We start from the raw sequence: 22,707 nt of genomic DNA, 5'->3' as shown, positions 1-22,707 counted from the left end.
CTGTGCAGTGCTTCTTAGGAACCATGTTGTACCATCCAAATGCCTTTGAAGTGGCTGAAATTTTGAACAGATCTTTTCATGTAGAGAATGTCGCATACTAATCTCAGCATCAAGCAGGCACAATTTTAAAAAGATAGGTGAAATTTCTTCCCCAAGTCTGAGCTGCCCCACCTTGCAACATTTTCCATTACTTTTATTACTTTCTCATCTCTTCTGTTGAGTCAGTTGGCTCAGGAGAAAAGGGAACCAATCTAAATGGAATCTAGAAAAATTAAAGGCAATTCTGAAAGGCTGTGGTGGAGTCACAGTATCCAGACTAGACACCGCATCCAGCCGGAGCCGCGGGAGAAGCACCCCGAGGATTCTGTGCGGGTTTTTACTTTCACTGTTGTTTCTTAACTTAAAGCAGCACTACAAATCCCTAATCTCGAATGTGCGCGTACTGACCTAGTGGTTCTTAACCTAGCGCTTCTGTCCCCGGGGGACATTTAGCAACGTCTACAGACATGTTTGCTTCTCACAACTGGGGGGGGGGGGGGGGGGGGGGGGGGGGGGGGGGGGGATGGCACTGGCATCAAGTGCCTAGAAGCCAGGAATGATGCAAAATACCCTGTAATACAGAGTGGTCCTCACAACCAAGCATTATGCAGCTCAAAATGCCTACCAGTGCCAAGGTGAGAAGCCCCGAACCACACTAGGAGTCTAGAAACAAATTCAAAAGCCAGCATAAATCATTTAAAGCTTAATCAGACGAAATTTATGGGGACTGCAGTAGCTTCCTTTTTTTTTTAAAATCATTCTTAAATACACAATGAAGAAAACAGCATAATAGCAGTATATCTTTAAGAATTAAGAAATTGTAGGGGCACCTGGGTGGGTCAGTCGGTTACGCATCTGACTTCAGCTTGAGTCATGATCTCACGGTTCATGAGTTCGAGCCCCGTGTAAGGCTCTGTGCTGACCGCTTGGAGCCTGGAGCCTGCTTCGGATTCTGTGTCTCCTTCTCTCTCTGCCCCTCCCCTACTTGTGCTCTGTCTCTCTCTCTCTCTCTCTGTCTCTCTCAAAAATAAATAGATGTAAAAAAGAATTAAGAAATTGTAGTTGATTGGGAGTTTTACATTAACAGATTCTTGGGCTACATGAAAAAAATGGCAGGAAGTAAAAGCTCTCTTATATACCTCAGTGGTCCCAAACCACATGTGAACCATTCTTTTTTGTTTTGATTGCCACTTTTTTATAAGGGCATTCACAGACCAGAACATGTCCAGAAGGACGATCAGATTAGTAACAAGTTGGAAACTAGAGCAAACAAGGATGGTTTACACATGAGTTTTTACAACTCTTCTGTAAGTACAGAAAGTAAGTCTTATTTATTTTTTGTATTCCTTGCAGCAGCTGTGATAAGACCCCGTATAAAGGCAGCTCTCAGCCTGATGTCAAATTAACTAAGGATAATTAGCCTGAGGATAAACAGGACTGGAAGGGAGAAAGGGGGCGGGGTAATAACCTTCAAATATTTGAACAGCTGTCGCATGGAACATTTGTTCTGTGTACTTACACAGGGACGAATATAGGAGTAGAGACAGTACAAAATGCATTCCTCCAAGAGGTTGCATGTGAGTAAAAATATCGAAACAAGTTCAAGAAGGGTTGAGTAGATGAATGGATGACGATCCCACAAAAGACTGTGGGTGCCATGAGGAACAACTACAGAGCTCACACAGTGCTCAGTAGAAACCGAGCTGAGAGTATGTCCCTATTTGCACACAAGTCAGTAAATGTGCCTCTAAGTGATCTTCCGGCCTGCAGGCTGCCACTTAAAACACTGAGGTAGATTATTAACTAGAGAGTTACTATGGTGAAGGTGGTGGTGTGGCTCTCCTCTTAACTAGTTACTTATAATAGATTATAGTAACATATTCCCCCGATGTGATAACTTACATGATCTGAAATAACTATTAAAAACTGAACATCTTTAAAAAGTGAATTGCATACCCTTGAAAGGGTAGATTTTATGGTATGTGAATTGCATCCTAATTTTTAGAAAGGAATGGCATTTTTATAAGCTTAGACATGCCTAATTTGCAGCTAAAATCTGACACATTAGCAAGAGAATTGGGCTTACTACAAATTTTCCTGAAGAGAATTTTCCGAAGGAATAAATAGAATTCTTAAATAGAACTCTTTTTCCTGGGGTTTGATTAGTCTCAATACATTCTCAGGAAGTATGTCAAGTTTTTTAAAATTTTTTCCTAATGACCCAACAAGATATTTTAGGTAGTTATAAAATAATCCTTACCTTAAAAATAAGACAAAAACGGAGAGGAAGGGGAGGGTAGGTGGGGGGGAATGGGCCAGATGGGGGAGGGGCACTGAGGAGGGCACTTGTTGGGAGGAGCACTGGGTGTTGTAAGTGATGAATCGCTACATTCTACTCCCGAAACCAAGAGCACATTGTATGTTAACGACTTTGAATTTAACTTTCAAAACATACATTAAAAGAGCCTCTTACCTTGATAGGCTAGTAACATTTTGGTGAAGGGGGGCATCCGGACCAGGAAGTGGAGCACAGTGCCACTGTTGGAGTAGTGGGAGCCGTAGTGGTAGGGCTGCACGGGGGGCATGGGGTCGTCCTCCCTGGCCCCTTTGCGGTACTCCTCCTCCAGGTACTGAAGGGAACGGGAACCGAGACCACGTGGTGAGAGCGCGCTCCGGGCAACGCCGGAAAAGCCTCGCTGGTTTTCTCTTCCGTCCCGCGCCAGCTCCCCTTCTGCGCCAATCTCCACGGCCGCCCTCCCTCCCACCCACGTCTGGCCTGCAGCCACCTTGAGGGGTCCTGCCTGGCGCCCCACGGAGGCCTGGCCACTCGAGACGCACGTCTCAGTCCGCACCTTTACTTTCATTCCGTCCCAGGAACCTCACCTGCTCTGCACTGCGCTTTCCAACTAAGGGTTTATAACGTGTAAGTCGAGAACAACTACTGTCACTAGAAACGTCTACATTTTAAAAGTGAATTTCAAGCTATAATGCTACGTTCTTTAGAGAAATTCTCCAGCAGTGGAAAAGCAACAGCAACGGAAAAATTGTATCACATTTTTGAAATTCATAGGTACTAACGTTTAACATTTTATGGCTGTTTTGCAATGTAGTTTCACTGAGATAATAAAGAATAGGTGATTTTTCACCACTCCTATCTTCCCATCATGAAGTAGGAAGCTCAACCAAATATTTAAAACTTTCACAATTCTCATCTCCCATAGCTTCTGTCTGGCTCTGATAACAAGGCAGGTGATAGTGAAATCTGGAGTCACTTCTCCTGGATTCCATAGCACTGCCCCATTTTCAACTGCCGAAGAATCAAGGGGTGGCAGTTATAAGACGCTTGGAGAGATCTTTCTGGAAATGTGACATAAAACAATGTGAATATTAGAAAGTTGGTCAAGCTGCTCCTACCTTGATACTAATGTGAAGAATGTAGCCCGTGGCTAATAGGTTTTTCAAAAAATTTCCAACCAAATTCCATTAATGTTAATTTCATAGAACTAGATAATGTATACTTAAAAAAAAGTTTTTATTTTGAGAGAGAGACCATGAGCAGGGGAGGGGCAGAGAGGGAGAGAGAGAATCCCAAGCAGGCTCTGTGCTGTCAGCTCAGAGCCTGATACAAAACTTGATCTCATGAACAGTGAGATTATGACCTGAGCTGAAATCAAGAGTTTGACATTTAACTGATTGAGCTACCCTGGGGCCCTGATAATTTATACTTTTAAACTTTAAAATCTGGTAAATTTCTACTAATAAGCCAATGTATAATTTGCTGAATATGAGTAATAGAGAATTATGGTACATTATAAATAGACTGATATTGTTATATAAATAACACTAGGGAATACAAATAACAGGTCTCTGAAAATCTCTATGATTAAAAATTTTTTTATTTTTTAATTAAAAAAATTTTTTTTAATGTTTTATTTATTTCTGAGAGAGAGAGAGAGAGACAGCGTGAGCAGGGGAGGGTCAGAGAGAGAGAGAGATACAGAATTTGAAACAGGCTCCAGGGTCTGAGCTAGTTGTCAGCACAGAGCCTGATGCAGGGCTCGAACTCACAAACTGTGAGATCATGACCTGAGCCGAAGTCGGATGAACAACTGACTGAGCCACCCAGGTGCCCCTAAAAATTTTTTTTTAATGTTTATTTATTTTTGAGAGAGAGAGACAGAATAGGAGTGGGGGAGGGGCAGAGAGCTAGAGGGAGACACAGAATCTGAAGCAGGCTGCAGGCTCTGAACTGTCAGCACAGAGCCCGATGCAGGGCTCAAACCCACGAACTGTGAGATCACGATCTGAGCTGAAGTCGGATGCTTAACCGACTGAGCCACCCGAGAACCCCTTTGTGAATTTTTTAAAATATATATTTACATATTTATATTTAAAACATATTTATATATGAGTATATCAATGGACTATTTATTAGCTCCCAATTTATGCCACAATGAGTGTATTTCTTCTTCTAGCAAAGCGTTTTCAGAGAACAGAGACAGTAATGTTTAAAATCATACAATGATTTCCAGGTGTCTGTCAATCAAAGCACTTCAAGAAGAGAAAAATAGAAATTAATTCTATCAACTTAAAATTAGGTAAAACATCAGTCTATAGAGTTAAACTTGAGTTTTCATTTACCAAAATATGAGGGAAAACTAAACCTACCTTGTACGTGTCCACATAACGATCTTCTTTTTCTTTATATTGCACAGCTATCGGCTTAGAGAGATTTCTACAAGTGAAGAGATGATAGAAAAATATGAAGTGTTTTGATACTGTCAGGAGTAAGCTGCCTACCCATCCGCATCCCATAAGTAAATCAGTTACCAGCAAAAACTGGGACCTTACTTTCATGCTCATACATGTTGCTTTGCAACTAACAGCCATCTTTCAAAATCACAATTTAATCAGCTGATGTAAGGTAGAATTTTTCTAAATGGATCCATACCAGTACTGGGGATTCCTGACTTATGAGTAAACGAGACAAGAAGACCTGTCCCTCCTCCTCTCCCCGCTTCCTCTACTTCCCCCAGAATCACAAAGGAAGCTGCCCAGAGCAGTGGGCTCTTGCCGAGCCCTAAAGTTACTGTGTCCATTTCCCAGACCTACACCTGTAAGGCAGTGAAGACGAAAGGGCAGTCTGGACGGGAAATACGATCATGGGGAGATGTTATATGATTATTAGACTAGTTACTGAAAATTGAAGAAATGACACTTAAATTTTGTTTTTAAATTTTAAGTGAGCTCCATGCCCAATGTGGGGCTTGAACTCATGACCCCGAGATAAAGAGTCACATGCTCTACTGAGCCAGCCAGGCACCCCAAAATGACACCTGTGTAAAATGATTGAATGGAGATTCGGAGTGTGAGTAGTGAAATAAGTATTTTGCTATCTAATTCGCAGCCAGGGACTGACATGAAGGCTCATGGTGAAGAGCACATCTGCACGCCTGTCAATGTGTCTGTGCTGGTGTTCACGCAGCATCAGGGAGGCAGGAGCACTCTGCAATGAGTTCTGGCTGAGGAGCCAGCTGAACTGGTGGCGGGGGGGGGGACGGGGGGGGGGAGACAGCCACCTGGAGTTTCCACATCTGGCTCCGTGACCACATCAGCATCAGGATGTGCTAGAGTTTCAGGAAGTCAAACCAGGCCTACTTAGCTGGGTATTACTGTATCCCTTTTGGGGGGGACTTATTTCCTAGGGATATTGAAATTTGTGATACTAAACACTAATTTTATTTTTGAGAACTTTCTTACCCCCCAAAAAATGTTAAAAAATAAAACAGTTTTATAGAATAGATGCAAATTCACATCGCAAAATAGGAGAAATCATGTTTAAAATCCAGGCTTTTTTTAAACAGTGTAAATGGGGTTTTTTTGAACACAGGTAATACTTACTGGTATGGTTGAAAAAAATCAGAAATTACTGATGAGCAGACAGAATAACCCCAAAACAGCTATAAAACTATTACTCACAGGTAAAACATTTTGGCATACACCTTTCCAGATGTCTTTTGGGTTATCTGTATATGTATACTCATATTTAGAATAAAAATAACATCTTTCCCCACCTATATTATATATTTCTAAAGTACCATTTTTAATGGCAGCAACATAAAACAGTTGATGCAAACCTAGTGTGGGGCATTTAGGTTGTTTCTAAGTTTTGGCTACTTAAAAACAATGATGTAACGATGATGCACGTGGATAAATGTTTGCATGTAGTGCCAGGCGCCATCGGCAATGAACCGGACAGAGTTCTGCCCTCATGAAACTTACTCCCAGTGGGAATCTTTCTGGTAAAGTACACCATTCTTAAGTATTCCTAAGAAAAGAGCCCCAGAAGTTATACTGATAAAACAGAGTATGCACATTTGAAGAGTTCTTTGGCTATATACTTTCACATTGCCTTCCAGAAAGACAGGTAAGTTTATACCAGTAGTGTATAAAATGTCTCAATGTCCATCAGGAGTGTATAAAAATGTCTGGAAAATAAATAACAGGCTACTTGCTATTTTTTAAATTGACAAGGATATAAAATTCAATTTCTTCAAGGATATAAAATTCTTATGTCTTGAAAACTATCTGAACTAGGCCTACTTTTCAGTAGTTATAATTAAAATACTCCAATATACCAAGTAGAGTATTTGGAGTCAATTTTTCTTTAAATTACATAAAAGAATTTTTTAAAAAAAAACAAAATCACCAGAATATTTCCCTATCAACAAGGGCTATTTGATTACTCTAAAATGTAATCCATTCAGGAAAGCAGGATAAATGCTTAATTCTTCTGCTTTATTTATTTAAAATATTTTTTGAAGTTTATTTTTTTGTAATCTCTACCCTCAACATGATCCTGAGATCATGACCCTGAGACTCATGACCCTGAGATCAAGAGTCACATACTTCTCTGACTAAGCTAGCCAGATGGTCCTTAACTCCTTTGCTTTGTTTGACAAATTTTATTTATTTATTTATTTTTATTTAAAATGTTTTTTAATGTATAATTTATTTCCAAGAGAGAAAGAGAGAGACAGCATGAGCAAAGGAGGGTCAGAGACAGAGGGAGATACAGAATCTGAAGCAGGTCCAGGCTCTGAGCTAGCTGTCAGCATAGAGCCCGACATGGGGCTCGAACTCACAAACCGTGAGATCATGACCTGAGCTGAAGTCGGACACTTAACTGACTGAGCCACCCTGGTGCCCCTTGTTTGACAAATTTTAAAAGCAAGGAATTGGTGCCCATAACTAGGTCCAATGGTGACCTGTAAACTTGTTTGGGGGGGGGGTCTTTAAAAAGTATCATTATTAACTTAAGTGTTCTTTTATTTAAATGTGGCATAATTGATTGTAGTCATTATTCTCTCTGATGCTCAGATTGTCCTATCTTTGGCAGTGGAATCCACTTATGGTTGGCTCCTGATTCCTTTATTTATTTATTTTTTTGATTGTGGTAAAAAAACACACGATACCAAATTTACAGTCCTAACAATCCTCAAGTATACAGTTCAATAGTGTTGGTCATATTTATATTGTTGTTTAACAGATATCTAAAACTTTTTCATCTAAAACATTTACAGTGAACTTGGGTATGCAAATATGGCTCCCAAGTCCTTCTGACAAGACTGTATTAACTTCCTTGCTTTCTAACACAACAAATATCCCACACTCATCTTGTATGTCTTCTTCTAAAAAATGCAGAAGAAATGAGAGAACTGGAAATCACCATTTTGTATCACAAGTGAAATAGATGACTTTGGAAATAATCAGCAATGATGGAAACCTGTCACTGGAATGGAATGGAAGCCTGTTCAATGGAAGTTCACTGGAAGACTGAACTGCTGGGTCAATCTGAGCATCACCCCAGTGGGATATCATGTGTCTCCTGATATGGGGTGATATGAAGTTCACACCACCATCTATAAAGGATTCTTGCCAAAAAAAGGTTGAACCTCAATCTAAGCAAGCCTTTAGAGCTAAGTTCCAGTTGCTAGAAAATACAGAAGCTAAAGAAGAAGCACTAACATGGGAATGGGGGGTATCCTACAAGATAAATGACCTGTTTTGTTTTTTTCAACAAATCAACGTTGAAAAAAGAAAGAAAAATACATATAAGAAAAAAAAGGCTTATTCGAAACGTAAGTCTTGAGAGACAGGGCAACCAAAGGTGATGCAAACAAATCAACTACAAGAAGACATCTTTCATGTATTGGGGGACACAGGAAAACGGACTGGGTATTGGATGATGCCATGAGATGACTGTTAATTTTCTTATGTGGTAATGGCACTATAACGTAACAGTAGGAAAACGTTCTCTATTTTCTTAAGAGATGTGTACTGAGAACACAGGAGTAACGTGACAAGATGTCTGTAATTTGTTTTAAAAAGAAAAAAAGAGATGATACAAGTTTGGTAAAAATCTTCATAACTGTTGAGCTGTGGTGATGGACAGATGGAGTTCACTGTATATTCATTCTATATTGGTGCATGGCTGAAAATGCTAATAGGACTTTAATGAAACAAAGACAGCATATGACAAAGTTAAAGGTGATGATGTGTTTACCTACCTGTACACTGACGGGTCACTAAGGTCAAGGGTCTCACTAACGTAGTCAGCAAGTATAAATGGGAACACTGGATACTGCATGAGATCGTTGAAGGATCGGCCCGCATGTTTGTTTAAATGAGTCAAATACTCAAAATTCGTAATTTGTCCAGTATACCATAAATTTGTCAGAGCGTTGATGTTGCCATATTCCAGGAGATTAGGGAGGTTATTTGTTAGTATACTGTGGTACACGTCATCACGAACCTGCAAGGGAAGGAGAAAACAAGCCAGATTTTCTTTTAGGCTACTGACACTTTTCTCCAAAGATTATGCATGTTACTCATCTCAAGTCCACCAAAAAAATACTTGTTGCCCAATTAACATCAACTGGTGGAGAAGTGAGATTCAATCTGGATCTTCCTCCAAAGGCTGGGCTCTTAAGCATTATGTTTTGCTGCCAGAGAAATCAGTTAATAAGAAGGTAAGAAAAAGTTTGTATAGAAAAATCACTTATATACAGATCCTAAAAAATAAAATCAATAAAGGATAAAGAAGAACCTTGATCTAAATATATGCAACATGATGTCGTAGAAAGAGCATGGTCTTCTTTTCCTTTCTTTTTTTTTAATGTTTATTTATTTTTGAGAGAGAGAGAGAGAGAGAGAGACAGAGCATGAGCAGGGAGGGGCAGAGAGAGAGGGAGACACAGAATCCGAAGCAGGCTCCAGGCTCTGAGCTGTCAATACATAGCCCTATGTGAGATGAACCCACAAACTATGAGATCATGACCTGATCTGAAGTCAGACGCTTAACCAACTGAGACACCCAGTTGAGAGCTTAAGAGCACCCCAAAGAGTTTAAGTCTAATTAAGTCTTCTGTCTAATTAAGAAGAATTAAGTCTTCTTAATTAGATAGACATGGCCCGATTTCCAGCTTAAAACCTTTGTGCTACCGTTACCACATCTGTAATATGGGAATAATAATATTTATCTTATGAAGATGAAATAAAACATCCTATGTGAAACAGGATATTTGATTTTCACTACTGAGTGAAAACTAATACACAAACTTTTTTCTTTTTTTAGAGATTCACAAAACTTGTCACCAAAAAAGGTAATCTGATTTTTTCTAGGGTAATTAAATGATTTGTAATAAATGGTAAAAAAAAAAAAAAAAAAGACAAGCCAGGCCTTTATTAAAAGCAAATTTGTAAATATCCATCCTAAATGTGTATATACTTGAGGCACAGGAATGAGAGCTACAAATGTGGCTAACCAAAGACAGAACCAAAGTTAGTGAGGAGAACGAAAAAATGTAGCTACGGTTCTCAGATGGGCAAGATGGCGAAGGGCTGAAGAATTTACACCCGGAATCTGTCTCACAACAATGTGAATGTACTGAACACTCCAAATGGTTAACATAGTCATTTTACTTTACATATTTTTTAACAAAATTAAAAAAAAAAAAGGAATAGGTTCGAGGGAAAATAAACAAAAACCCTACAGCTGTAGTTTAAATCTGAAGGCTGCCAACTTCTAAAGCTAAGTTGGAAGAAGGGAATTTATGACAGATTGCGAATCAAGCGCTGCAAGAAAAAGGAAGCATTCATTCATATGACAAATATTTATCAAGCACCTACATACCCATGTGTTCAAGCTGCTGAAGTCACAGCAGCTAATGTTGGATGTTATGAAGTCTTATAGAGAAAAGCAGAACAAAGTAAAGGAGGGTAGGAGTGACAGAGGGGTTGCTATTTTATTAAGAGAGCAGTCAGGGAAGTTCTCTCTGATAAGGAGACATTTGATCATGGAATCTGAAAAAGTGAGTGAGTGAATCATGCGGATTTCAAAGAGGAAAAACATTCCAGGCAGCATTCCAGGGATCAGTAAGTGCAAAGGCCCTGAGGCATCTGTGTGCCTGGTCAAGGGAAATAAAGTCACTGTGGATAAAATGATAGAAAAGAAGGTGAGTTAGATAGCAAGATAGCAGATTACTCAGCGCTTCATTCAGCCATTACAAGGACGTTGGCATTAACCAAGTGATTAGCAAGAAGTGACAGGAGGGTTTTGAGCAGGCGGTGGCATGCTCCCACATACCTTAGCCATTGTGTGGAGAATAGCCTGAAAGAAGGGGGGGTATGGAAGCAGGGAGGACGGTTGAGGCCACTGTAATGACTGAGGCAAGATGCTGATGGTGGCTTAGACCAGGATGGTAGGTGGCGGCGTTAAGTGGGCAGATTCTGTACGGCTTTGGTGGGGACAGTCAGCAGGACTGATGGAGTAGGTGTGGGGCATGAAAGAGTAAGAGGAGTCTAGGATAGTCCAAAAATCGTGGGCCTGGGCAATCAGAAAGATTTGAGTTGTTACCTATTGAAATGAAGGAAACTGCAGAGAGATTTTGAGGAGTGGAGATTAGAAGTTTCGTTTTGTATATGCTAAATTTGACGAGACGGGGCTCGTTCAGGGTGGTATGGCCATGGACTGCATATGTTACATCTGAGATGCCGGCCTGACTTCCAGATGGAGGTGCCAAGTAGAAGGTGAAGAGCTTGAGTGCGCATTCCTGGCATTCCCAGGAGATGTCTGGGTGGTTATACAAATTTGAAAGCTGTTACAGTGCAGGCAATATTTAAAGTCGCAAGAGCGGATGGGAAGAGAAGAGGCCTGCGGCATGAGCCCTGACACACTCAGAGAAGCATCTGTAAAGAAGGCCGAGGAGCAATGGCCTTAAGCCAGAAGAAGCGCTGAGGGAAAGTGATGACCCAAAAACCTACGGGGGAGGGTTATTTTTTAAGAGAGAGAAAACAATCATCGGTGTCAAATGCTGCATCCTGAAAGCTGGGAGTCAGGAGCCTGCTTTGGACTCTAGGTCTCCTTCTCTCTGCCCTTCTCCCCCTCATTTGTTTTCTCTCTCTCTCTCTCTCGCTCTCAAAAATAAATATTGAAATAAAATTTTTAAAAAATGCTGCTGATAGATCAAGTAAAATGTGGACTAAGAAATATGACCATAGGGTTTAGCGACATGGAGGTCACTCGTAACCCGGATCAGAGAAGTTACAGGCCAGGCAGTGAGACGAAAATCTGACTGGAGCATTTCAAAGGAGAACTAGGGGCAGTAAGTCCACACAACTGTTTCCAAAAGGTTTCTATAAAGGACAGCAGACAAGCAGTAGCTGGAGGGATGTGGGGGTTCAGAAAGGGTTTGTAAACAACGGAATCTACTCTCAAGTTTAAATTACCCTTCTCTGGCTGTTACCCATTCATTTACTTTTTACAGACACAGTCACTTTGGAGAATACGAGTTTAATACAGTTCTGAAGGACAAAAATAATTCTAATGTAGCCAAGGGTTCACTGTAATTGGGACTAAGAAATAAGGCAATTTTTATTTGCTGTAGAAACAGGGAATCGAAGTTTAAATAAATTAAACCTTCATAAAATCAGTAGGAGTCTAATTGCACTGGTCCCACGATGATTTCAAAGCTGTGTAGCTGTTCATAAGGCCGACTTTACCTTGGTGTTATCAAATGCTAACAGGAGGGTCCTGCCGTTTGTTAAAAAGATTTCTACAGCGTTGTCTCTCAACTGCCACCACCGCTTGTGAACTTCTTTAATTTCTTCGTATGTCCAGGAGAACGATGCTGGCTCCAGCTCTCCCTGAAGGCTCTGAGAAAGGGAAGGAATGAAACTGCTTGCTTTACATGAAATATAAATGACCGTTGCAATTTTAGATTAAAAAAAAATCTCGAAATGAAATAAAATGTCTTCCTTCTGTGGCAAGATGGCAGAGAAGATTCCCTGAGCCACCCCCTACCCGCCCCCCCCCCCCAAAACACTTCAAAATGCTGGATAAAAGGTAAGGAATTAAAAATATATCGATTTAATTTTTGTAGGGAAGTTTTGGGTTTGCAGAAAACTGAGCAGAGAGTGTAGAGAGCTCCCCTGTATCTGGCCCACTCTCAGAATTTCCCTGTGATTAACATCGCCCATTAGTGTGCTTAGCCTGGTGCTTCTGTAATAACCGCAGAGCCAGTACTCAATATGTTATTCTTAACTACAGTCCACAGTTTGCATTAGGGTTCGGGCTTGGTGCGATGGTCCCATGGGTTCTGACTAATGTTTGCTGCAATGCACCCACCGTTACAGGCTCAAACAGAGGTCCCTTGTGCCCCACCTACTCACCTGCTCCTCCCCACCAAGCTCCTGGCAGTCACTGATCTCTTTACTCTCTCAAGAGTTTTCCCTTCCCAGAACGTCACATGGTTAGAATCATACAATATGTAGTCTTTTCAGACAGCCTTCTTTTAAAGCTGAATTTGCAAGAAGTAAGGGAAAGTGAAATCCCCAAGAGCCAAAAATAGCAAGAAATGTGAAAACCAGCAGTGAGGCAGAGGTAATACTGTGGCAGGCTGGCTGTGGTGTGTCCACATGCTCACGCACGTACGCACATACCCCAGCTTTAGAAACTGAATGACTCAGGTTAACATCCACTTTAAGAAAGAAGATGAGGCCTTGGAGTTCTCTGGATCAGAGTATGGAAGTGAAGGTACATCAGAAATCTAAAACCATTAAGGGACACTTTCCTGATGACAGACAAACACACGTGCCCATCAATAAAGAGGAATAAGAAGAAGCTTGTCTCTTTTGGCCTGGGGTCTGGGGAATAGAAAACAAGCCTCTCCCTGAAAATTCACAACAGTGGGTCAGCCCTTCCTCACGTGGGTCTGGGTTAAAATGGACCTATGTGCACGGCCTGGGGGCTCCCCAGCTAGGTCACATAGTCCCTATGCCTCTGAACCTTCCAGGAAAGGCAGAGCACTCTCCTGCAAATTCAGCCCCACCGACTAAGCTCATAGATCAGCTCGCACCACATAGCTACGTTCCTCTCCTGTGTGGTCATCAGAAGGAAGGAAGAGGTAAGTGACCACCAGAAGGTTGGATCTCCCCGAAAGCATTTGTCCTAGCCTCCTTCAATAGATCTCTACATTTTAGAATGAAGACCCATACTTTTTTTTTAAATTTTTAAACGTTTACTTATTTATATTTATGAGAAACAATATGAGCGGGGGAGGGGCAGAGAGACAGGGAGACACAGAATCTGAAGCAGACTCCAGCTCTGAGCTGTCAGCACAGAGCCTGACATGGGGCTCGAACTCACGAGCTGTGAGATCACAACCTGAGCCGAAGTCGGCCGCCCAACCAACTGAGCTACCAAGGCAAGGCGCCCCAATAGGTCCCATACTTTTTAAACCTCACTGGGCCCTTCCCAAAGTACAAAATGAAGAAAACTTTTAAAACAAGTTGTCTAAATCTTTTGTAAACTGCAGTTGAATTTGTTACTCAAATTATGTTACTCAATGCTTTTAATAGAAAAATCGTGGTAAAAATTCCTACCAAAGTTTAAAACTAGTTAGGATTTATCTCATTAAATTAATCTGCATCCAAGGTTGGTTTGTTTTCATCAGTTTTCCATTTTGGAAATGGAAATGTTTTCCATGTTGGAACAGGGGCTCAGAGTGAAAGTTAGAAGTCAATTGCAATGAGTACCTCATCCCAGGCTCTTCATCCTTCTAAAACCTTATTTGAAATTTTTGAAATTTGAATTGCTCTGTTGCATGTGTGTTATACTATTGTGCTAGGGCTCAACTGACTTTTACAAGTAGGGGTAGTAGGGGCACTTGGGTGGCTCAGTCGGTTAAGCATCCGACTTCGGCTCAGGTCATGACCTCATGGTCCCTGGGTTCGAGCCCCACGTTGGGCTCTGTGCTGACAGCCAGCTCAGAGCCTGGAGCCTGTTTCAGATTCTGTATCTCCCGCTCTCTCTGACCCTCCCCTACTCACGCTGTCTCTCTCTCTCTCAGAAATAAAAAAAAATTTTTTTAAAGAACATTGAAACTATTTTCCTAAAAAAAAAAGAAGTGGGGGTAGTAAATAAATTACAAATGAAATTAAACACTTTAATGAATATGTAATATTCTCATCCATAAAACCGAATTCCTTCCTGTGCTTTAACATTTGTTCATTCATTTAGTTCAGCAGATGGTAATTAAGCATCTATGAGCAGGGTGCTCTGCTAAGTCCTCTGCATGAAACACATCCATGTAAGATGAAAAGTGGGGCAAAGGATGCTAGTACAAACATTTACAAGGCAAGACAGTAGGGGCGCCTGGGTGGCTCAGTCAGTTAAGTGCTGACTTCAGCTCAGGTCATGATCTCACGGTTCATGAGTTTGAGCCCCGTGTCAGGCTCTGTGCTGACAGCTTGAAGCCCAGGGCCTGCTTCACATTCTGCGTCTCTCTCTTTGTCCTTCCCCTGCCTGTGCTCTTTCTCTCTCTCAAATATAAATAAACATTAAAGAATGTATTTAAAAAAACAAAATAAAATGCAAGACAGCAAATGTCACATAAAAGAAGGAACAGATGCTACAAAAGCAGAAGAAAGAAGGATCTTTCAAATGATTAAAAAACAAGAGTATTTTTAGGAGAGTTTTACAGGGAGGTCATCTCTTGAATCCAGAAAAATGTTGGCTCATGTATCAACTATTAAATTCCTTGGTTGCTAGAAAGAGACATGTTGAAAAATAATGTGCCCGTACTTTTACTAGCTGGGATAAATGCTGTGCCAACCGCTACATAAATCACACCAAAGCATGCCTACTCAGTTTTGGGGCTGTGTTACATATTTTCATGACTTTTTTCATATTATTTGTTTTATAACAAAATTCTGTTTTAGCTCATTAATTTTTTTTGAAATTAAATATATATTCACTATAAAACCACATGTAATCTTATTTATATCTTTATGAATTCCTGGTTTTAGAAATTTTCTGAAACAAAAAAACCTTATTTCTCTTACTATAGGGATCTCAAAACAGTATTTTAATGGCATACAAGCTCATTCAGATGGATTAAAAGGCCATGCTATACAAAATATGTGAACTGAGAATCATATCTGTAATTTTCTGATTAATTAATTAATATCAGTACTTCCAGTAGAAGTAGAATAAAAATTATGATACTAAGGTATGTGATAATCAGGATCACTTAAGTTATTTGATTATACAACATTTTCCTTTCTTTGTGAAGATAAATGTACCTGATAGTGAATTGGGAGTGGTAAGGAGTAGTTTTTTGTTGCTACTGAGGATAATGATACAAGGAATAAATTAAATACATAAATTAAAATAACAAGAGCATTTTTTTTCATTTTTCATTTTATCTTTTTAAATATTTTTTAAAGTTTTTAATTCCAGTTTGTTAACATACACTGTTATATACAGTTTTAGGTGTACAATATAGGAATTCAACTGTCCATCCAGCCCCTGTGCTCATCACAAGTGCATCTTTAATCCTCATCACCTGTTTCATCCATCCCCCCACCCACCTCCCCTCTGGTGACCATCAGCTTGTTCTCTGTAGTTAAGAGTCTGTTTCTTGGTTTCTCTCTCTCTCTCTCTTTCCCCATTGCTTGTCTGTTTTAAAAGGAGTACTTTAGAATTTGACTTTTAATACTAAAGTACCTTTAACAGAAAAAGCTTGGAATTAAGACCAACTTACTCACAGTGACAGTACATGAACTCTCTCTCATAGTTCTACCTGTTTGCTGGTTATAATGAATTTATACATTTTGGGAATTTATCTAGGTTTATATAGGTGCAAACTGAAGTCTCTACTCACCGAACTTTCAACTGTATCAGAAGCATTATCTTCCACAAAATACATTCCACATTTACCTATAGAAAGTAATGGGATATGAGCTTAAAACTATGTGTGCACTATTATCATTTATGATTACAAATATGACCTCTGGAGTCAATTGGCCTAAATTAAAATCCTGGCACCCAGAAACAGTTCCTGTCACTCAAAAAATTTATTTTTTCATATGTTTATTTATTTTTGAGAGAGAGAGACACAGCATTAGCACATTAGCAGAGGAGGGGCAGAGAGAGAGGGAGACACAGAATCTGAAGCAGGTTCCAGGCTGTGAGCTGTCAGCACAGAGCCTGATAAGGGGCTCAAACTCATGAACTGTGAGATCATGACCTGAGCTGAAGTCGGATGCTTAACTGACTGAGCTGCCCAGGTGCCCCTCAATAAATATTTTTTACTGGTATCCATGAGATTTTGGGCAAGTTGTTTAACTTCTTTGTGTCTTAATTTCCTTATTTAAAAAAGGGGTGTGGGGTGCTTGGTTGGCTCAGTTAAGCGTCTGACTCTTGATTTTGGCTCATCGGTGGGGAAATGGAGCCCGTGTCAGGCTCTGTGCTGACAGTGCAGAGCCTGCTTGGGATTCTCTCTCTCCCTCTTCCTCTGCCCCTTCCTTGCTCACACTCATGCACACACGCATGCTCTCTCTCTCTCTCTAAAAAAGCACACAAACACACAAAACAAAAAATCTAAAATAATTTTCTAAAAGAGGGATGGAGGGAGAGGACTTTATTTCACAGGGTTCATGTGGGAATTAAATTAGAATGTATGTAAAATGCTTATAACTAGTGTTTGGCACTCAGTGTTAAAAACATGTTGGCCATTTATTATTAGTACTCTTCTTATATTACTAACATATTAATTTGCTTTACTTTGTCACACATTAACTGAAGACAACTTGTAAACAAGTTTTCTAGCAAAAGAGGAGTCCTTAATTATTTTTATTTAAACACTCAATAGGCAGAATAGACCTTAAAAGATAGCCCCCAGTCTTCTCTGCTTTATAGGCTAGCTTGTTAACACACGTCCTACACCCCGTATCCAAATGGTAGGAATTTCTCCGGGGCTCCGCACTGTGTGCCGGTCACCCTTGAGCACCTGGCACTGTTGGCTCAGAGAAGGGAACCACTCTGTCCTCATGACCACGGGGCTCAGTTCTCGCAAGCTTGAAGCTCTGCATCTTGAGCCTTGGAGGCTGTAGCTTCAGTCTACGACTGTCAAATTTGAGAGTCCATCAGAACTGCTAGAGGGCTCACCAAAATGCAGACTGCTGGGGTGCCAAAGAAGTGCACCTACTAATTGCACTTCTAAGAAGTTCCCGTGTGATGTTCATGTTTCTGATCTGGAGACCAGAACAACTGGCCTGTAGCACACAAGTTGGTTCTTTAAGGGAACAGAGACCAAGTGGTACAATTTTACCCCTTCATATCTTGAGGAAAGGATTCCTCACTCGATGTAATTATACAGATATCCATGGATTGGCAATCTTGGCCTTTCCCTCAGAAGCACAATAGGGAAAATAAATTAGGAACTAACTCAAGGTGGATATATTTCTTATGCACAGGTGTATCTGTTAAAACAGGAGGCATGTGAATTTACCAGTAATTTTTCAATTTAAAAAGCAAAACTGATATATAGTAAAAGGAATGATTAAATACAACAATGTACACTTATGAAAAAAATCAACTTTATAAAAATTAAAATGCTATTCATGTGCTTTTTAGAAAATAAGATTGCCACTTCCTCACATGTGTGAGTCATATAACGTTAGGGCAAAATTACTGATGTGATGTTAGAGTTTATCTGATTTAATGGCATCCGGCAAGCAATGCTTCAGATTGTCTAAGAATAAAATAAGGCAGGGTGAGTATGTGTAAAACTCTTCAAAATGTGACTTACCGAGTAACAGCTCACCAGCTGTCTCTCTAGATGGTGCAACGCTGATACATCTTCTATTCACTCTGTCAAAACACATCTAAAATTACTACGATTAAATGTTTCAACCAATTTTAGAGAGTATATGGTATAGGCTTTATTTATCTAGTCAGCGATTTCAGCCCAGCACAATGGAGTTTCTAAAGTATGAGATATCTTGTCTAAATCCACATGAAAATATTAGCTCATATTTTAACATTCTAGTAGAGGAGAAAATAAAAGTTTTAGAGAAGGCTCATAATTCTTGTGGCGGGTATGCACACAAACATTGGGTCATGCCTCTGGCATTTCATACACATGAAAGAATCCTAGTATTCTAGGAAAAATGGGATTTAGATGCAGGAAAGTTCTTTTCCTCTTTAGTCAAGGAACTCACTTTCTTTGAGTATCAGGTTTTCATCTACAAAACAGGCAGGGTTATTATTATTATTATCATAATGATAATCCATTGTTAACCTATGCTGACCCACTTAATACTCAACAATATGCTGGTACTTTGGGGGTCATTCCCTTCCTTATGTAACAGATACAGACACGGACACAGGAAGGCTAAGTAACTTGCCCAGGACCAGACAGCTAGTAAGACGAGGAACTAAAGTTTGGACCTTTAGTCACTGCATTAGATTGCATCATGCTCAAACCACCGGTGGCACTACCCACTTCACAGAGACGTCAGGACCAGTCAACTACCAAGATAGGCGCGTGCAGACAAGGGCTAGAGCACAGTGCCTGAAGCCCAGTGAGTTCTTGCCAGTGGGAATGTCTTTTCCTTTTGGATTTTAGCCATTCGACTGGTTCCTCTCGTGAGCCATATTTAGGGCCTTTCCTAAAACCACAACAATTACCTAAAACAAATATTACACACACACTACAATAAACTATTTTTTTAAATTTAAAAAAAATGTATTATTTATTTTTGAGAGACAGGGAGTGAGCAGGGGAGTAGCAGAGAGAGGGAGACAGAGAATCTGAAGCAGGCTCAAGGCTCTGAGCTGTCAGCACAGACCTCAATTGTGGAGCTCAAACCCACAAACTGTGAGATCATGACCTGAGTTGAAGTCGGATGCTTAACCGACTGAGCCACCCAGGCACCCCTACAATGAACTACTGAGGTCTTTTTAACTCCTTCAACAAAAGAGAGAACATCTTATGGATTCACACTTACCTTATAGACTCACTTGCAGCTTTGTCTTTTACAGTTGAGGAGAAAGAAGAGTGAGTTTTATCTTCAAATAGGAAAGAGAGTGGTGGTTTGACCACATCTGTTAAGGAGAAAAGTAGATATCATCTTTATCTGATGGCCACAGTTATGTGCCACATTTGCATGCTGAGTCAAGAAGTCATTAGTACCTTCTGATTTCTGTCGGTCCCGAAGGAGATACTTATTTGGAATAGTTAAGTAACACCTCTGTAAACGTCTCCTCTCTCGATTTGGTCCTTCTGTTGGATCCAGTTGCCAGGAAGTTGGATAGTAGAGGGGGTCATACCAGGCAGCCCTGCAAGGGGAAATAAAAGAATGTTTTCAGGGGCGATCTATAGTACTTAGAGCTTTAAATAAATTCATTACAGAAATTAAATAATCAAAAGTGATCTAGTCAGTTAAAAACCCCAACTGCTCATGTAATTAGACTGGGGAATGCATAAACATAGACAAGAGAATAAGATGAAAAGTAAATGTCCTTCTGTCCTGAACCCCTTCCCTGCCTGGAGGCATGCTCTGCCACCAGTTTCTCATTGCTAATAAATTTCTAAAAAGATATACCATGACAACTCTGAATGCTTTAGCAACATGCATGCTTCTGCAGTGCACTGGACTTAATATGGCTAGATAAAGAAAAAATCCATTTCCAAGTTAAGTTTCTATAGTTCCCATTTTGACTACTATCTAATAAATAAATCGGTTCATTTTTGTAGTACAAGCCATATATTTTAGATGTTTAAAAATAAGTTAATATTTTATTTTATTTCAATTTTTGAAAATTGTTCATTTTGAGAGAGAGTGTGCACATGGGTGTGTATGTGAGTGGGGGAGGGGCAGAAAGAGACAGAGAGAGAGAGAGAGAGAGAGAGAGAAAGAGAGAGAGAGAGAGGGAATCCCAAGCAGGCTCCACACTGTCAGTGCAGAGCCCGACGTGGGGCATGATCTCATGAACTGTGAGATCATGACCTGAGCCAAAATCAAGAGTCGCATGCTTAATCAACTGAGCTACCCAGTAACCCCCAAAATAAGTTAATATTTTAAATGAAAGAATGAGAACCATATTGAATATACTTTTAGAAATAGATAAGAGGAAAAAAATCACACTTAATCCCACTACTCTAAACATACCACTAACTGGTAGAAATTATTTTCTTTCATTTTTAAAAATTGCAGTTATAATTATTACATATATACATTTCTCTATCCTTTCTTCTTTCACTGGACATATTTTAATCTTTATTATCACCATGGAAAATGGCTAATTAATGCAGTGAGTGGGTGCATCATAATGTATTTAGCAATTTTACCATTATTATATATTTAAGTTGCTTCCAGTTCATTCACTAGCATTTAAATAATATAGAGATAAAAACCTTTACATTTCCTGTCTTTATATATTTTGAATATTTTCTTTAGTATACAATCACCAAAATAGGATGACTGGAACTGGAAATAAAATGCTTATAGGATTCCTGATATGTGCTGTCAAAGCGTCCAGTGCCACCAAACCTCTGACCATGGGCTACCATATACATTTCTTCCTGCTATGGGGATTAACGCCTAAAGAAATTTATAACAGAAAAGGCAAAATATGGTTTGTACCATACTTTACAATAATATGGTAATATTTAAAGGTTTTAAAAAATCAAATTAGACTCTGGCCATATGGAATATTTTCCTGTTTATTAATTCTATTTGTCTTATGTAGGAAAGTGAAATCACGGCTTTTGCTCAAACTTTTTGGATTTTACATTTACCTTTAAGTTGGCATAAATTTTTAAAACCATAAAAATATTAACTCTTTGGGGGCACTTGGGTGGCTCTGTCAGTTAAGCGTCTGACTTCAGCTCAGGTCATGATCTCACAGCTTATGGGTTTCGAGCTCCACATCAGGCTGTGGACTGACAGTGTGGAGCCTGCTTGGGATTCTCTCTCTCTCCCTCTCTCTGCCTCTTCTGTGCACTCTCTCTCTCTCAAAATAAACAAAAAAAAAGTTAAAAAATTAACTCTTTGATTTGCTGAAAATAAACTTTCATGTTTTGCTGCTGTTGTTATAGCTGTTAAATACACTAGAAAAAATTAAAACTCAAATCTATTTATTTCTTCCTGGTAGTTTCTTCTATTGTGTTTCAGCTTAAAAAATTATCCACCTGTCACAGTTGATAAACGCCCTATTTTCTTCCACTTTATAAGCTTTATGAGTTTAATTCTTTTGTTCATCTGGAATTTCCTTTAGTGTATAATGTTTAGCCCATTTTAGCACCCCCAAGTCATGCTAATCAGTTATCTTAAACCAAATTTAGAAAACACCTTAATTTTCCTCTTTGCATTATCTGTGATGCATCTTTTAAATTTTATAATTAAAGTCTTACACAGAAAAAGATCTATTTCCCAACTATCCTGTTTTAGTGACTTCTCTATTCTTCTGCAAAGGTTAAAATTTTAAAATAACATCAATATATAGATTTTATTATCTGGAAGAACTAATGCCTCTTTTTCTCATTATTTCCACCCTCCCCTGTGTCCCTAGGAATTAAAAAAAAAAATCTTACAGGATTATATAGAGATTTCATTATTTCACGATGAAATAAATCACAAGTGATTAAACAAAAAATATTTTAACTAATGCAATAATGTTGTGAATCTTTGTTCTGAAATGAAAATAGTGTTTAACATCAATACGTGAAACAAGGACGCTCCCACTTTGCTTACCTATCGTGTGTCAGCTGTTGAATAAGCTCCTGCCAGTGTCTGCTGGCACTTAAATCCACTTTGTACATGCCTCTGATGTGCTGGATCACCTTTTTTCTCTCAATTCCTTGGGAGAGAGACACTGCCTGGGTGATATCTGCAGCGATCTTAGATATATCCTTTGATTTTGAATCCAGGCGCTGAAAAAGACTAAACAGACAAGCAAAAGCCCAAGTGGGACGTTAAATAGATACAAAAGCATCACACTTGAAAACTAAAAGTATGTGTGGAATCTAAGTAAGTAAGTATGGATTCAGAAAGGCATGACTTTGAGAACACATAAAGTCCTACCTTTGTTGGTTATTGTTAACTGTTTTCTGCCAGGTGGCTTTATTCACACCTTCTTCAGTTTCATATTTCTTTTGTTCCTAAAAGATGTGGATGATAATATGTAATATAAAACTAACTGTCATCATTTAACACTGACACAAAGGCCAACAAACTAATTTTATTTTATTTATTTTATTTTTAATATTTTTAATGTTCATTTTTGAGAAAGCACAAGCGGGGGAGGGGCAGACACAC

At 39.5% G+C, this 22,707-nt stretch overlaps 1 protein-coding gene across 2 annotated transcripts in view; it reads right to left on the bottom strand.

Moving 5' to 3' along the window:
• The window catches only part of LYST (lysosomal trafficking regulator), a 170,490-nt gene that overhangs the window by 34,317 nt on the left and 113,466 nt on the right, over positions 1 to 22,707 (bottom strand). For both annotated transcript variants that reach the window (XM_039247155.1, XM_039247156.1), the window contains exons 33-42: positions 22,474 to 22,550; positions 22,144 to 22,332; positions 19,581 to 19,726; positions 19,396 to 19,492; positions 18,195 to 18,256; positions 16,266 to 16,321; positions 12,103 to 12,255; positions 8,610 to 8,854; positions 4,708 to 4,774; positions 2,513 to 2,669 (exon numbers count right to left, since the gene is read on the bottom strand). In XM_039247155.1, the coding sequence (XP_039103086.1) occupies positions 2,513 to 2,669; positions 4,708 to 4,774; positions 8,610 to 8,854; positions 12,103 to 12,255; positions 16,266 to 16,321; positions 18,195 to 18,256; positions 19,396 to 19,492; positions 19,581 to 19,726; positions 22,144 to 22,332; positions 22,474 to 22,550 (1,249 nt within the window). The remainder of the gene's footprint in view (positions 1 to 2,512; positions 2,670 to 4,707; positions 4,775 to 8,609; positions 8,855 to 12,102; positions 12,256 to 16,265; positions 16,322 to 18,194; positions 18,257 to 19,395; positions 19,493 to 19,580; positions 19,727 to 22,143; positions 22,333 to 22,473; positions 22,551 to 22,707) is intronic.

This window comes from Hyaena hyaena, unplaced genomic scaffold (assembly GCF_003009895.1).
Source record: "Hyaena hyaena isolate Hyena2069 unplaced genomic scaffold, ASM300989v1 scaffold_288, whole genome shotgun sequence".
NCBI classification, from domain to species: domain Eukaryota; kingdom Metazoa; phylum Chordata; class Mammalia; order Carnivora; family Hyaenidae; genus Hyaena; species Hyaena hyaena.
The sequence above is the reverse complement of the archived record's forward strand: the minus strand, read 5'-3'. Positions and strand labels throughout refer to the sequence as shown.